The sequence below is a fragment of the Dinoponera quadriceps genome, unplaced genomic scaffold, assembly GCF_001313825.1.
Source record: "Dinoponera quadriceps isolate SergipeBrazil2010 unplaced genomic scaffold, ASM131382v1 scaffold1308, whole genome shotgun sequence".
NCBI lineage: Eukaryota > Metazoa > Arthropoda > Insecta > Hymenoptera > Formicidae > Dinoponera > Dinoponera quadriceps.
The window spans coordinates 998,745-1,015,655 of NW_014555613.1; the positions used below are offsets into that span (position 1 = coordinate 998,745).

Sequence of the window (16,911 nt, forward strand, 5' to 3'; positions counted from 1 at the left end):
ACGCGCGCGCGCAATCGTCTGCGAGAAAAAAGAAAAAAAAAAAGCGAGAAGAAAGAGTCGCCTCTTTAAATCACCGCCGGACCTAAAGTAAGAATATCGCTCCCCTTCGGCGCGTTTCTAACTTTAGAAAGATAACGTTAAAGGTATCGCAGATACCGTGAAGTTACCGTAAGTACCCCTCCCCTCTCACACGACGACGCCCGTCGCACTTGATACTCTCGTTTCGCGTGAATACTTATGGCATGTCTTCGGTGTATGAATGTAATAAATTCGCTCTTCCTCGAGAGAAGCTCGTACGCACAATGTGAGATGTCCGGGAGTAACATGTTACGCTCGGCGCATCGCGGGTTACCGGGTTTCGATCTCTCGTGTGTAGTAGATCGGTGTGTATATCGAATTCTTGCACCCTGCGTGCGGGTGCGTTGCTACATTGTATCCTCCCACGCGCTTCGGAGGGCAGATTCTCCGGGCGGGTTTTATAAGCGCATTCTCGCGAATCGTTCGAATCCCCGGGTGTGTAAGATTGCGGGAGAGAGAATCGAGCTTCGGTTAGGACTCTTCCGAAATTCTCCCGGCCGCGCAACGTCGTGCCGAGAATACCTTCCCCGTGCGCCGAATCGCGCGAGGCAATTATCTCACGCGAATTACCGTGGCAGGGGCTAATTAGCTAACCCAACGCTAACCCGACGATTATCGGCGCGGGTCCCGTATTAAGCGGTGATGAAAGCAACGATTACAAAGGCAGCGGCGGCGCGATCGTGTCGGGCGGAGTGAAGTTTTGAATAATTGTTTGCCACTTAAGCGAATCATCGCCGCTCGAGTTTCATGGCGCGGAAAGTATACGATACGAAATTGCGAGCTAACTTCGAGCGCACGGGAATTCGCGCTTTCGTACTTTCGTAGAGAGCCGAAATATACTTCTGTAAGTTGTGCTATGAAAGAAGATAAGATCATGCATACGCTTTAATATTCATCTCGAGCTCCGCATTCTGATGCTCTCTGTCTATCTCTCTCTCTCGATGCACCGATCCAACTTTATTTTACTTTAATCTTAACACAATAAACATTATATTTGACACGAATCGTCGCTACGTGTAGTAGCCTTCTTTCCGCCGAACTCTTCGCTCACGATCAATTTCGTTCCATCCAAACTGCTCGTTTAATCATGGCGCGAAACCCGAAACTCCCTCTCGCCTCGTCGCGCTTCCGCCTCTCGTTTCCTCGCGATTTTCCAGCGTAAAAAATGTGGAAACAGTAGTATGAAGTATGAAGCGACCGTCTCGTCCGCGCTTCGTTAAAGCGAGGCCGAAACGTGCTCGTTTCGGGCCGCGTTGCGACGGTGTGATCATTGCCGGCGGAACGACTCATATCGCTCGATACGGATCTCTCTCGCGGTGTCCGTGGAGTAAATGATCGCTAAATGCAAGGAGCTGCAACCGGCCAGGCCTGAATCCGAACACGTGCCTTAATGCAATACGTAACGCTCGTTACAGCAAAGGGTAAGGTCGTCACGAGCGTGTCTTGCGGCGGACGTGGTCCGCGACTCGTGAGCTGAACATGACGAGCCATGTGGTCAGTGAGAGCTATACAGACAGCGAAACTGTCGGCGAGATGTTAGGGCAAGTTTAAAAGTCCACCATGCCGCTTCTCAAGACTCAGCGCTGATGAGTGAAACATAAACCGAGTAACGTAATTGATATTACGAAACCAAACTGAAAGTTGGGGCGCGTCGAAATTACACGTATACACGGAATACGTCAACACCCAGACAAGCTTCTAAAAGACGTTCCCGAAGACGTCTGGAAGACGCACGGAGAAAAATAATTGGCTGGCACAGCAAATTTCATGCTGTCGCAACGAAATCTGTCACTTACTATACCGATGGCGAAACTATTTGTTGAGAATACCAATTGCCATTCGCTGGATTATTTTGGCGAATATACAAACTATTTCGCTGTAGTAAGAAATTAGTAAATGTAGGAAAACGCTATCTTGTTCTGACGGCAAACCAACGTGTCCTAAAACAAATTCACTCAGCAGAATATTTTCTACCTTGGCGACAAAATGGTTTCTATTCTAATTACGAATAATTCGCTAATTCGTTTACGCCAATTAAATTTTATCGCCGTAGCAACGAATATGCAGTAGCAATGATGGTAGCTGCAACAGAAAATTAATTTTTCTCCGTGTGTCTACACGGAAAAAATATTTTACTTACACAGTACAATTTTTAGCTACCATGAGGGCCGCAAAAAGATTTGTTACGCGGAAAAAATAATTTTGCTGTTGTCGCAAAGCGCCGTTGTAACAACGATAGAATTCTGTTGGCATCACGGCAAATTATTTTGCCGTCCACATATCCGGCAAATAGCAATTAATGCTCTTAACAAATCTTTCAGCTGTTCAAACAAATCTTTTTGTTGTTCAAACAAATTTTTCTCCTACCCCTGTAATAATTAACAATTTTCTATGCCGGCAAAATATTTCTCTTCGTCTAAAAAATATAGGGCGTTTCTCGGACATCCTTAAAATATCTTCTAGAAATTGGTGTTGTTTAGATACGTCGGTATCCGTTATGATAAATCCCTCCTTACGTTGATTAAGGTTACACATTTAAGATTGCATATTATAACAGCGCATATATGCGTAACCGCGACAAGACCCGGCCATAATTTTTTTTCGCGCTAGCGAGGCCTGACCATGAATTTCGGATGAAAAGCCGAACACGAAGAAGATATCCGTCGACATAAATTTAAGCGTTGGCGCGTCTAGTGCGAGCAATTTATACAGGATTTGCGCAAAGCCGTATAAAACGCGATTTACGATATCTATTACGCGAGTGTGTAGTTTATCGTGCGATTTACAATCACCGAACCGTCACGCGGCTGTTTAATCTCGGATTTGCATGTCTCCGTATTCGTCGATTTTTCGCAACAAATCACTATCGGAAAATGATACATCCCGCCGTGTTTTATTCGCGCTGCGAGCACACCTTCCGGACGAATATCGAGCGGCGGCGGTGGCAGCGGCACTTAAGCGTGGCCTTAGCCTTATGGGAAAATCGTGGCCCGAGCATCTCGGCCGGGACGCGACTACGTAATCTCGCATTTCATCATCGCGCCGGTGGCTGCATTGTGAGAATGCACCGAACCCCCACAAATTCCAAAAGGTCACCCACTTGTAATCGACCGCCCACCATTGCAAGCGGACGGAATAAGAAATGGGTCGAGCAACAGGCCGCTTTCGTGGCCGAAGACTGTGTCTCATCTATTCACGACGAATGTGCAATATCACTCGACAAATAGGCGCTCGATATTAATTGCTATGCGTCGACGGTGGTGGACGATAATTGATCGCGAATCAACGCGCATCCTCGCAACAGCCGCGTCGCCGAGCGCTCACAGCCGGTAAGTTGATACATGTTAATGTAGTCATGAGAAAGCTCCTATCTGCTCTTGAGCCACTAAAGTTCGCGTAATACGGTATTGTGCAATCAATATTGCCGCAGGATTACAGATATTTCATTGTCGTGATAGGGACTGCAGATGTTTCCAATTAGCAGCAACATGATGTTCTTTCGCTAAACGAATTGATATTTTATTAACTCACAGAAGCTTACGTCTTACCATACATTTTTATAATTTTATATAAATTTTATACACGTTCGTGTTTTCAAGTGCACAACTTAACGGCACAAAATAATGACGTAAAATGAATGTTCTTTTTCTATTAAATATATAGAGTAAAACAAAATTAAGCGATATTTCACTTGAATGTAAAATATTAAACAGCATACAATAGAGGACTAAATCTACGTAATAATTAATGAGGTAGATAGGTTTTCATGTAATATGGCTGAAGTACCACCGACTTTGCTTCATTTTAATATACATAGCCGTACCTTACACAATTAAATGCCGCGGTGTACTTTGCGTTTGATGGGCGATGCTTAATGTGTATCAGAATTTCATGATAATTTCAGATAAAGCAAACTAGTTTGCGCGTAATTAGGCCGTCATATCGTATCGACTATACGTCGGGCGATCTGACAAAACGTCGTGGTAGTGGCCGCGCTTTCCGGACTCGGACGCACTTATAAAAGGACCCGAAGACGACGTGTCCCGCGTGTGAATTCGTCTTTGTTGTCGCCATAAATCACTGGTCTTGTCGCGGGGTCAGAGTTACGACCGAGACCGATCGTCGGCTACCGGATAGCCGGTGGCATTCTTGGAGATCGATCTGGAGAGGACATAAAGCAAGAAAGCCGGATTGTTTTCTCCCGGCCAACTTATTCCCTTTCTTTCTCCCCTACCGCGCTGTGCATGTGGCTGTGCGAAAACGGCGCGAGGCGTGGCCGATAATGAAGCAAATAGGGTGTGTAACAGATCGTTAATGTCGAGCGCAGAGAGACGTCGAGCGGTCGCGTAGATCTCGCGCAAGGTTGTCGATCGATAGATCCTTCGGCGGCCGTGAGTTTCAGAACGTAGCTCCGCGAGCGGCGCACTTCTTTTCGGATGCCTACGAAGTATCAGAAAGAATGTATTAACTTCTGCAGAGATAACGCGCGACATCGATTATTGCCGTGTGAAAATATTTATAACGGACTCGCTAATTAATAGGGGCACCAAAACTGACATATATAGGGAAAAAGATTTTCTTGGATTTAATAAAATTGAATTGAAACAAATTCGTCTTTAGGGACGGAGCGAATAAACAAATGTTTGATTCAACAAACAGGATTGTTTGATTTCTCAAACAATAAATATCTTTACGTCAAATAACATAATTTCGTTTGTATTTTCATCCAAACATTATAATGATTATCACAAACAATAAATTATTTGAAAGAAATAACGCTATGTTAGAAAAATATTAAAGGACTTTTTTATTTCATGGAATAATATTTAATCTGTAATGAAATAAATTTTTTATTAAAAACGAGATATTATATCCTTTAATACTATTTTTTCTATCAAATAACATGGTTTACTTTAGTGAAATTTTAAGTTTACTGATCTTGCCGATATATCTAAACTTTGTGAAATATCATCTCACGGAATATGAATTTACTGGTAACGGATTTTCCTTTATTTTTCTTATTCTTTGTTTCAGATAGATATAAAGATAGATATAAAGAAAAATTCAGGAGATGCCTTTCCATATAATAAAAAATATGTACAAGATTAAAGACAACATATAAAGATACATAAATGTAACAAAGATAAAGATAATAAATGTACAAAATAATGTGATTTCAGTGCTTTATTTTATACATTCTTCGAATGTCATTTCTCCAATTTCTAGAAAAGTATTTTATTTGCAAAACAACATGTAATAACTTTCAAAAAATTACAATATATTTTTATGTATTTTAAATATATAGAAAAATGCTGCCGCTTTGCATCTATGCTTATCAATTTTAATTCTACCTCTTCAACGGAGTTTTAGAGCCTAAAAACAGAATCGCACATCGATTTCGACGTTTTCCCTCTATTAATCATGTGTATATGTTTTGTTTCGTAGTTAGTTATGCGAAATTAATAAACTTGCGTGAAAAATGTCAGGATCACACTGGAGCGTAGATTATAGTGAGACAACAATTAATTGCCCTAGAAGAAATCTTCGATAAAATTCCGATAAAATTCGAAGCATCGACGTACGAAGCATTAATGCGCATTGAAGCAGCGATTTAGTGCGATGTTACGCCGCTCCGATGAAATCCCACGGAAATGTGGAACGTTTTTTAAATCTCTGCGAATATATTCACATCGCGAATATCTACCGTATATTATCCTCCCGCAGCAGAGTACACTTGATGTGCAAATATGACTCACCTGAATTGTAAACACTTGGCACCGAACGATCGTGCGGAAGTTCCTCAGCCGGAAGGTTCCGACCGGAAGCACCCCGAAGCCATCGCCGCTTCGCCGTGCCCGAGAGGATCGAGATCGATCCCTCCAGATCTCCCAGTCTTCTCTCCCCTTTCATTGAAGCCGCACGCCCGCCAGTTGACCGCCGGGGAGTGTATCTGCGTCGGCGTCGATGGATGCTGCGATTCGCAGCGGCGACTTTCCATCAGCCATCACCGAGGAACATTGCCGTGTAAGTTGATGCTAAGTGAGCTTTTATAGCCGGGATATAACCGGCACGTGGGCTGGCGAACTTGCAGCGGGATAAGGGTGGGGCTCCTCCGGCACTCTGCCAGACCCGCGAGGTTAAAAAAGAAAGCTCGATCAATCGGATCGAAAACGCACGCTCAAGGCGGCGCAACCTCGGACCAAATTGGAAACACCAACCGCGCCCAGACGAGTAGGGGTGAGCGATTCAAGGAGTCGATTTTATCACCTCCGTAGCGTTGTTTATTGGCGATCCATGGCGATTGTGCGCAACCGGAGAGATAGAAGGGAGGAATACTTGAACGGAGGTTGTAAATCAACGCTATAATAAACCAGGGAATACTTACTGTCACGGCGGGAAGGCACTCGAAGATTCTACAGATAAATCGTTGAAGAACACTTACTGCATGATAACGTTAAATAACGATTATCGATATCTCTAAGATGATAACATGAAAAATGTACCGGGTATCACATGACATATTGTGCTAATTTAAGGAGCATATTTCTGATGTAAATTGAAATAGAAAATCTCCTATATATGATATAAGAATACAAGGTGTATTATTGCTCATAACAGTAGTAGATTAGTAGAAGGGTAAATAAAATTTTTCATGTGCATTACTAATCGATACTAGAATATTGATATGCCTATTACTGACCATCGGAATAAATATGATATAAAACGATATATACGTTCTTATTTCTAAAGAGAATATATAGTTCGTAAATCTTATTTATATGAAATTAATAAATACTAAATAACATCAAAATCATAACTTATCAAGTCCTCTAAAATATTATCCTCACGAAGAAGAAAGACGTAGCGATTGAAGCATGAGAAGTGATTTATTGCAATGTATAGTATAATTTGATTACACGACCGATCAATCTGAGTCCAGTATACTTTGAAAATCTTCCCAATAAACGATAGTCATTGCATTCCACAATATTTGAAGCAGAATTCACTCGACAGTACTCGGTGATTGATGATGTAGAAAGTTAAATTTACAGCGATACCAGCGTTAACTTTGATGAAAACGTAACATTACAGCCGATGGGTACGACAGAACCATTAGTCCGATGGTAATCGATTAATGTATACGATGTGTACGCCTGCAAGCAACTTCGATAATAGCTTTATGTAACGTTCCAAGCTTTGTAATTGTAAACTAGTTATTAGGCAGAACATATCGCCCTATGTATAGTTCGAAAACCTAATCGGTCGCTCGTATTTCGGATGTGTTCTTTGATGAATAAGTAGACAATCATATACCACGCTAATAACGTCACCATGCACGCGATAACGATTAGCTTGCAAATTATCTCGTACAATAATAACACGATACGACACACGAAAGGCAGACTTCAGTTAATAATTATACGTGTGATATGGCGACACAGCAAAGGTATAAAAAGTAGAACACAGTGATATTGTTGCGACTACACGAGAGCGTATTGCGCACTTTTATTTCAAATATCAATAATTTGCAAAAGCGCAAACATTCAGTGTGCACATTCGTGTATGCTACGAAACGTTGAAAACTGATCTATAATCTAAAAATCAAATACAATCGTTATTGAACAACGTTGTACATATATAATACAATTTTGTTTGAACTGAGAATTTTCTATATAATTATTATCTATAAAAGGAGCGGAAGTAACCTTAACTTTTATAATGTGGCAATATATTCGAAATTATTTGGACTACATTTTTGCTCGTTTTATAGATAATAAAACTTTCAGAGTTAGATAACATAACATAGATAACAAAACTGTACGTTTATTCGGATACATTGCCATTCGATAAAAGCTAAAGTTACATCGGAAAATCACTACTGGAACTTCGTTCAATTCCGTTTGCGCGAAAGTGGTGGCAGGCGAAGTAAGAAAAAAAATTTGAGCATCGCAGACCCGTGCCATGGCCGTAGGGCGCACAATACATGGTCTCGTCTTTTCGACGAAAAAGGAGCGATCGGAATGAAAGGAACGTAATGAAATGTCCAAGTTGATAACGACGTATGCTGTTCTCTTCCCTTTTTCTATACGCTCGAACATATCGGACGCAGTATTTCGATTTCGCTGACAATGGACGGGATGACGGCGGGAAAAGCGGCGGAAAAGTTGCCGCGCCACTCAATCAATAGTCACCTTTGCGTCCGAGGTTGTGCATGACGCCCGGTAATGGTACTGCAAACAATCCCCGGCGCTGACTGCGATCTGTTGCGAACTTGGTGATACGGTCGTGTCGAACGCACACATACACACGCATATGCACCCGGCGTATCCGACAACAATAGGTCCCTCATTCCTGACGACAATCTGCGAAGTCCGGATGACGCGTGGGCTACGCAACACCCGTGCCTCGCCTAAACGGATGCACAATGCAACGCGTAATCGTTCTAATGGCGCGACACGAGCCTACCTGAGTCGAGAGAAAGCAGGAAGAAGACACACGTATAACATGCGCAAATCATCTCTGTTTCCAAGGTCGTCGATGACTGGATGCTCGCGATGAGTAGCCGTGATCTTATCCTCCAAACCGCACGAGAATATTGCGATACGTATAACGGCGTTACATATTGAACGCGATTGGACCTTCATGATAAATGACCGTCTCCCGTAATCATTCCTTCCGCACGATACAGATTACCAAGAGGAAGCAGACGGCGAATGAACGACGCTGAATAATCAAATCTTTGAAAATCGGGACGCGCGCATTGTCGTCGGATAAAAATTGTATCCTTGGACATAATTACTAAACCGCTCGTTTCCGAGCGTGTTGATCCGACGTCGATCAAAGTCTCCGGCATAAATCGTCGATGATTGCGTACACGTCCCGGCGAACTTTAACTTAAATAAATATTATTCCGAGATAACTATCTGATCGGTTGCGTGCTCGCTGTCGTCGGTACCACCAAGAGGCCGAGGCGACGAATGCAACGCGCAAGACACAGACGGATGCGTTGAAGTGGAGCGGCGTGACCCTCACGTTGGGACCCGACACGACGAGGTGAGGCGTTAGGGGCATTCTGGTGTCACTTAGACGGTGACTGACTTAATGTCGATAAGTCGGCAAAACGTCGCCACATACCCAGCCCGCGGAGAATGTTTGGCGTGTCCTGTGCCCCGCCCTTGGGGTTGGCGGGAGCAACTGAGTTCTCTGAGCCCGATCGGGGAGACAATATTCCTATAAAAGCGCGTCTGACACCAGTCGGTGGCAGCACATCCACCTCAGCCATCGAGGCAAATTTTCCCGACATCATACCAGCAACCGCCAGACACCTCATCATGTGCACCCTGGTCGCGATTCTCCTCGTGACGGCTCTGTCGGTGGCGACCGCGGTACCATCCGGCTACTTGGGCCATGGCGCAGCGTTAGCCGGTCCGATTCTGGGGCCAGCTACCCTCACCGGACCTGCTAATGGCCCATCAGCCCTTGCCGGACCAGTAGTTGGACCTGCGCGTCTCTCCGGAGCCGTCGACGGCGGTGCTGTTGTCACCGGTGCGGTTGCTGGACCCTCGGTTGTTTCCGGTAGCGTCGCTGGACACACCGCGGTGGTCGGCCCGGCTCTCGGCTACGCAGCACCAGGGTTGGGATGGCCGGCTTATGGTAAGCTCGAATAAACTATAAATGGTTATCATTATATATATATATATATATATATATATTAAAATAACTCATCAATAATAAAATCATTGCCGGCTGCTTACAATGTAAAATAAGAAAAATAAGAAGGAAAAATTCACTTAATCTCAACCTTTATAATATATGCATCTGGCATATCGGCACGCTTTGTAGGAACAAAACGGTAGTTTAAGTGCGCGAACATGGTCTTAATAATAGCCGATAAATCATAGTATATATTTCAGCTCGTTCGCCATGACTTTTGTTAGTGATCGAATATGACATTTCAGCGTAACGTACTACCGGTGCTCGTTGGTTCAGTTACATTTTATTGTCCACTTTGATCTTTCGGTTCTGTAAAAGCTATGACACAGATGTGCCTAATTTCCATTCCGATGGATTCCAACCGTTCGATCCTAAAATATATTTTACAGTTCATTATTGACTTGAGAATATGTGAGTACCGATAAAAATATTTTTCAGGCTCATACGGAGCAGTGCTGGCGGGCCCCGCTGTAGGGCCAGCGGCTCTCGCCGGACCGATTGCGGCTCCAGCCCTCATCGCAGGCCCATCCGGTAGCATCGCTGCTGGACACGCTGGATTAGGCGGTATCGTTCGCGGCTATGCAGCTGGACATTGGTAATTCGTTTTATTCGGCATCGTGATCTAAGGACCTCCGCGACTGATCTCTTCGGCATCCATCATCTCGACCAGTGCATCGTGATCTTCGTCATTTGGCGTATCTCCCGTCACCGTATCTTTTATATGTTCTATATATATATGTGTACATAACAATGATTTTCGGTATACAGTGTTATATATAAAAATAATAAATGCGCACACAATGGCACTTCTGGAACAAAAACATCGCTCTGTTATATTTCCCTTCACACATCAGATACAGTCGGCGTCATACATGCTGTATCATTCCTTAGAATTTTTGAAACTTTTGTTATTATATGATTTTTAGCTTGTCTCATGTACATATAAAATCGAAACTATCATAATTAAAGCTATTATAATTCTAATACTACTCTAATATTCTATTATAATAACTGGAGTTACCCCTGCGACTTCAACTTTACACCTTATGTGTAATAGATAAATAAATAGAGACAGAGAGAGAGGGGGGGGGCATTATACGCTATGTGCGTTACTGGCAAATGTACAAAGTCTGAATAGTCGGAGTCCATTGTTTCAAGGTGTATAATACCTCCTTCAGAGTTAATCGGAATTGGTGTGGCCAGTCCATTGGACCCTATTTCGCGGTCCATTGTATCGCTATTGGTGCCGAGGTCTCCATTACGAGACGATACCCGGTCCACCTTCTCCGGTAATTGTAGGAAATTGCCTCAACGTCGTACCAATCAGCCGCGTATTCTGTGTAAAGGCGATGGGCTTTCGCGCGGATATCGAAGCATTTCCCTCGTCGCTCCGCTTCGCGACACATCACACTCGCGTCACGACATCCTGGCGCGCGCTCGTCCTTTAATCTCCGTTTTCAATCACGGTCACGAATGCAAGACGTTGTGTCATAATAGAGTCCGCGCATCGCTCCGTCCGCTCATGTGGTTTTCATCTGACTTGCGGCTGGGAATTGCGAAAATTACGGCCACATCGTCCATGCGCATTACCATCTCAAAGAGGCCTCCTCTACGCTTAGGGAAACATGGTTTTGCGCAACTAAGTACTATAAATTCTTACAAGCGAACCGTCTAGATTGAATCGCGTAGCCGCTGTCGTACGAAAGTATCGTAGAGAGACGCGTAGTCAATCGTTTGGAATATGTTAACAGCAACAATATACTGGCAGCATACAATAATAACAGCAGAGTAAATTCGATATCGCTGATAATCATGACGAATATTCAGGAATTACTGTATGTATATATATATATATATATATATGTACATACATATATATGTATCTACATATATACGTATATATTTTTATATAATATATGATGATACGACATTAAACTAGAAAAGGTTTTATTTTATTTTTCTAATAATAACCCATCACTTCAATTTTTCATATATATTATACATATAATTTACATATATATATGTATACGTATATAATATGAGACAATACAATATTAAACTAGAATATGTTTTATTTTATTTTTTTAATAGTTACCCATCACTTCAGGTTTCCAGAAACGAAAGATAAATGTAGAAACCATATAGTAATTTTACATACCTTTCCTCTCAAGGTAGACATTATAAGATAGAAATGAAAATTCGAGAAACTTCGAGACATTTTTTCAATATTAAAATATTCAAGGTTGGGAAAGTCACTTTCTTTTACCCAAGAGTAAATTTATTAATTCCTTTTAGTCCTTATTTATTAATCCTCTTCAGTTTTCGAAATTAATTCTAATATACGATTATTCCAATCAATCATCTCGATATTGAATAAATCGAAATGGGAGAAAAATATGAATGTTTCCTGTATTAAAATTTCAGGCGTTACCAACAAGAAATATGAAAATTGAAATTATTGGTTAATGCATTTTTTCTTTTACAAGTAAATATAAGGTAAAATAAAATATTATATAATCTTAAACTCTCAAGTTCTTATTTAATTATTCTTTTTATAATTGGTTATATCACTCCAAATAAAAAAATGAAGAATAACAATAGAAACACAAAATAAATTTTGAACACATCTTTCTTTAACCCTTTGGGGACGAGTGTCGGCATATAGCCGCCCATGCCGTTTTACCGTTCCGGACGCGTGTCGGCATATAGCCGCCCATGCCGTTTTACCGTTTATGAAAAATTTTTCTTGCGTTAAATAGAGCCTTAGTTTTTATAACGTTCAACGTATTTATTTTCTTTACTGCGCACTCCAATACCTCTCGTCCTCAGCGACGCTCGCCCGTCGAGCGGCTCCGTCCCCAAAGGGTTAAAAATGAATGTTACTCCAAATAACATAATGTCTAAAATCGGAACATAAAATTTCTGAAAAATATCTTTAAGACGTCTATTAGACGTTTTACAAACGTCTTTAAGACATTTTTCAGATGTCTTATGTCTCGATTTTAGATGTATGTTGTCTAGGTATAAGATCTAGAGAACATAAGAAACTGAAATGATTTTCCTGTATTGGAAGATCACAGAGTTATTTGAAATTTTATATTTTTGTAAACATACACTTTCTAGTAAAATAATGTGTCGGAACATAATTATTTCATGCATTTATACAGTTATTTGAATATTTATATGAGGTTAAATGGTTAATATAAAATTTTTTAATAGACCCTGTATATGGTGCGTTCTGACATGTCGCTAAAAACAATAGTCGCTATTTTATCGCAAATATGCATAATTTTTTGGCAATTTTGAGAGAAAACTTACCATCTTTATCTACTTTTAATCCAACTGTAACATTTTGATCTGCAGCAATGATTGTCAGGCTTAACATTATCAATGTTAAGCAGAAAAACATAATCTGAAAAAATTATAGGAGATAAATATCCCCAGTTTTCACAATACTAATAGTATACAAAACTTGTAACATTAAATGACATTAAGTAAAACTTACAATATACTTCGAGGGAATCATTTAAAAGACGCTTTTGCCGTAATTTTAGATTGATAAAGTAATTTTTATTCAATTAATCAATGGAAAGATTGACACCTTTGCAAAAAGAAAAGATTACTTCCAATGTTCCAGTAATAATTGCAGTTACAATGTTATATGTATGTACGTAGTTTACTCTACTAAAATTGCCGGCAGAACTGATATTCATTAAACAGCGGTTTTAAATTTATATATATAGCAGGCATATCATTGTCATTACAATAANCTTATGTTATCTCATGTAAGAAAAGTACAGTATAATAACACAGAAATAAAAATGCAAAGTCATCGAATATCTAAATTGTGTTAGAAAAGACACGGTTTTAGATTTATATACATAGCAGGCACATCATTGTCATTACAATAATTATTCATTATCTTATATCAATTACGTATAATTTTCTTATGTTATCTCATGTAAGAAAAGTACAGTATAATAACACAGAAATAAAAATGCAAAGTCATCGAATATCTAAATTGTGTTAGAAAAGACACGGTTTTAGATTTATATACATAGCAGGCACATCATTGTCATTACAATAATTATTCATTATCTTATATCAATTACGAATAATTTTCTTGTGTTATCTCATGTAAGAAAAATATAGTGTAATAACACAGAAATAAAAATGCAGAGTCATCGAATATCTAATTTGTGTTAGAAGACACACGTTATGAGTTACCATGTTTAAATAAACATGAAATTTTCGTTTGTATACTTATATATTTATGTACTAATTATATAAAACTAAATAGTAACTTGCATAATAACTTCGACATGAAAATTTTGCATATTTTTTTTCTTAAATATAAATCTTATATCTTTTCTATGTTTTTGTATATGTATAATAACCCTCATTATTTATTCAATATATTTCAGTACAGATTTCAAGTACAGCTTTCAGAAAGCATTCGACGTTAACACAATCAATTTCAATTCCTACTGATCGCATTGCAATAACGGAACAAACGAGGAGACTTTTTAGATTAACCTTGCTCCGATATTTCAGTAAGGAGCATAATGCACTTTAATACTGACATTTTCTCCCGTTCACGTTAATAAAAGCTATCCATAAGCAAAGTCTATAATGGAAAGAATAGTTTGTGAGAAAATCGTCGAAATTGCAGCCGGCAATACGGAGGTCGCGGAAAATCCGCGAAAGAGGATTGAAAAAGTCAGCGTGGAAACGCAGTCATGATGAAGTTGCTGGTAAGCGGGCAAACTTTATCGCACTTCATCAAGCGAGTGGTCGAAGGGGAACTTGTTATGTCGGAAGTATCCGTCGCCGCGTGCTTGATGAGAAAAGTTTAATCTACTAGTCCAGTAATGCACTTTTGTGTTACTCGCGTGAAATATGAATCGAGCGACATTGAGCCGTTTCTGGATCACCGCTGTAGGTCACACACAAGCGATTTTCCGTGAATTTCGATCTCCCAGATATTTCAAACAATCGCATCTTTATTTGAAAATATTGTAATTCCGAAATTATTCGCACCCCAGTCCTCGACGTTTGAATATTTAAATTTGTTAATGGGTCCTTTAGTGTGCGCGACACGCGAAAATGTATTACACTTCACGCATAAATTATCAATTTTACGTTCTGTAATCCCATCAACGGTACATATACGGTAATGGTATTACCGTATTTTCCGTTACAAATCGTTTTTTCCGTTTTCAGGAAAAGAGGATTGCGCGATTGCGCTACGTGGGATCGCACTACAGCGCCAACCGTCGAGCTATCTATGCGCAGCACGTCCACAACGAACCGAGTTATGCAAATTTGCGTACGCGCAACTCTCTGTATCCGTTCTCATTGGCCAGAACGGATGCGTCGTTGATATTGTTCTCAAATCACTCGACGTGCTGACGCGGGGCACGAGGGTGAATGCGCGCGGTGGTAGCTGACGATGATACGCCAGGCTCGATACGATTATGCTCTAAATGATACGGTCCGATTGGGAATACATTGATTTACTACGCATTCAGCAATACGTCTGCATTATTCGCGTGATTTCGTACGGACAATCCGTCACACGGTGACATTTGTCTTTATACATTTGACCCTTCGATCCCGTGCGACTTCACCGGCAAATTCTTCCTCCAAGTCTTTATTTCTCATTGTCTTAAGATAGTTGTCCTGTGACGGTATTGTTAGAAAGATAATGGTTAATACGATACACGAAGACGCTCGATAAATCTGTTCTAAATGTTTATAAATATAATTTATGATATCCCAGGTCGAAATTTTAATTCTTAGATTAAATCGCGTTAAATCATCAAAGAAGCACTACTGTGTTCGCGATTTAACTGTTTTCTCCATGTGGAGACTTAATGTAGAACTAAAATTTCAACAAAATCTTATCATTCGTGATTGACGATTTTTGCTCACAAAATGCGAATTCAACATTTGTATTATTTGTCACGAATATTATAACAACGATTGACTTCCATTGACTTGTGACGATATGATTTAGCACTGTTCGATATTGTGTCTAGGTTTGATATTGTATCTGGGTGTAAAATATCTATGCGGATAGGAACGCGTAGTTTCCTGTAGTAAGCGGCATACATCGAATTTCTACGATACGTGCTCCGACGATTGCGACTCAACTATCTGTGGGTAGGACTGTCGTCGGTCCAGCGAACATCGTAGGTAACAGCAGTGGCACAACCGTTACATTTCAATCAGCTTTCCTATTGCATATGTATTCATGACCGCCAACGTTGGAAGACTTATCTAAACTGCGTTACCTTTCCACGTAGCGATATTCGCGGTGCTCATCGAAATAAAAACATTATCGCATTATTATCTCGACGGGAATTATCGGAGGATTCTCTTAGAACTCACATTTGGCAAAAAATATGATCGAGCAAAGATTCGGGAAATGGTCGATATAGAAATTGCGCTATCGGAGAAGCGCTGCTGCAATTAAAGACTTGATACCGTTAAATCGCGATGTTGTTAAATAGAAATTCCAGACATTCCGTAATCCTCTTCAATTATTAATTCTATCGCATCGTAGGGAACGCGCTAATAATGGAAGTTGCTGGAACTGGAATTGCGCTTGGCATATTGATTGCAGTTGTTACATCAATCGACATATTGCCCTGTTTAAATAGTCACGCCATCGTTAATTTCCGGACCGTCAGGAATCTCATTTCCACCTCGAGATTTCTTACGGATCGTCAAGAATTGATTGTATATCATTTTTAACACATATCTGCAGCAAAATATAACGCAATTCGATAACATCTTGTGAGATGTTTCAACTCTAGTTAAAAAATACAATACTAAAATAATGCAGAATGGAACTTTTGGGGAACTATACGTGGTATATAAAAGTATCCTGTGGAGAAAGTAACTGAGAGAAAAGATGTGTATACAGTATTTTTATTTATATCATCACAGCGTCACATTATATCGTTATTATAAAAATGATACGTTGCATTTCGTTACGCTAATCCTCGCGCAATGAAACGAGCAAATACACGACGAAAGAGCAAAGCCCACTCGTTGACAGCAGCGAGTGGTCGCGGAATACGAATCAGGAAGCAAATGCTCGCGCAAGGACGT

At 40.5% G+C, this 16,911-nt stretch overlaps 1 protein-coding gene across 1 annotated transcript; it reads left to right on the plus strand.

Moving 5' to 3' along the window:
- Positions 1 to 9,410: 9,410 nt before the first annotated feature.
- LOC106744844 (tetra-peptide repeat homeobox protein 1-like) lies at positions 9,411 to 10,391 on the plus strand. The gene is made up of 2 exons (XM_014619928.1): positions 9,411 to 9,732; positions 10,231 to 10,391. The coding sequence occupies exons 1-2, from the start codon at positions 9,411 to 9,413 to the stop codon at positions 10,389 to 10,391; spliced, it is 483 nt and encodes a 160-aa protein (XP_014475414.1).
- The last annotated feature ends 6,520 nt before the right edge of the window (positions 10,392 to 16,911 follow it).

What these genes read in the sequence shown, in the direction of transcription:
- LOC106744844 (XM_014619928.1), top strand. Translation starts at nt 9,411, where the DNA reads ATGTGCACCCTGGTCGCGATTCTCCTCGTGACGGCTCTGTCGGTGGCG. An exon ending in GTTGGGATGGCCGGCTTATG is followed by an intron (nt 9,733 to 10,230) that starts GTAAGCTCGAAT and finishes AATATTTTTCAG; the next exon opens with GCTCATACGGAGCAGTGCTG.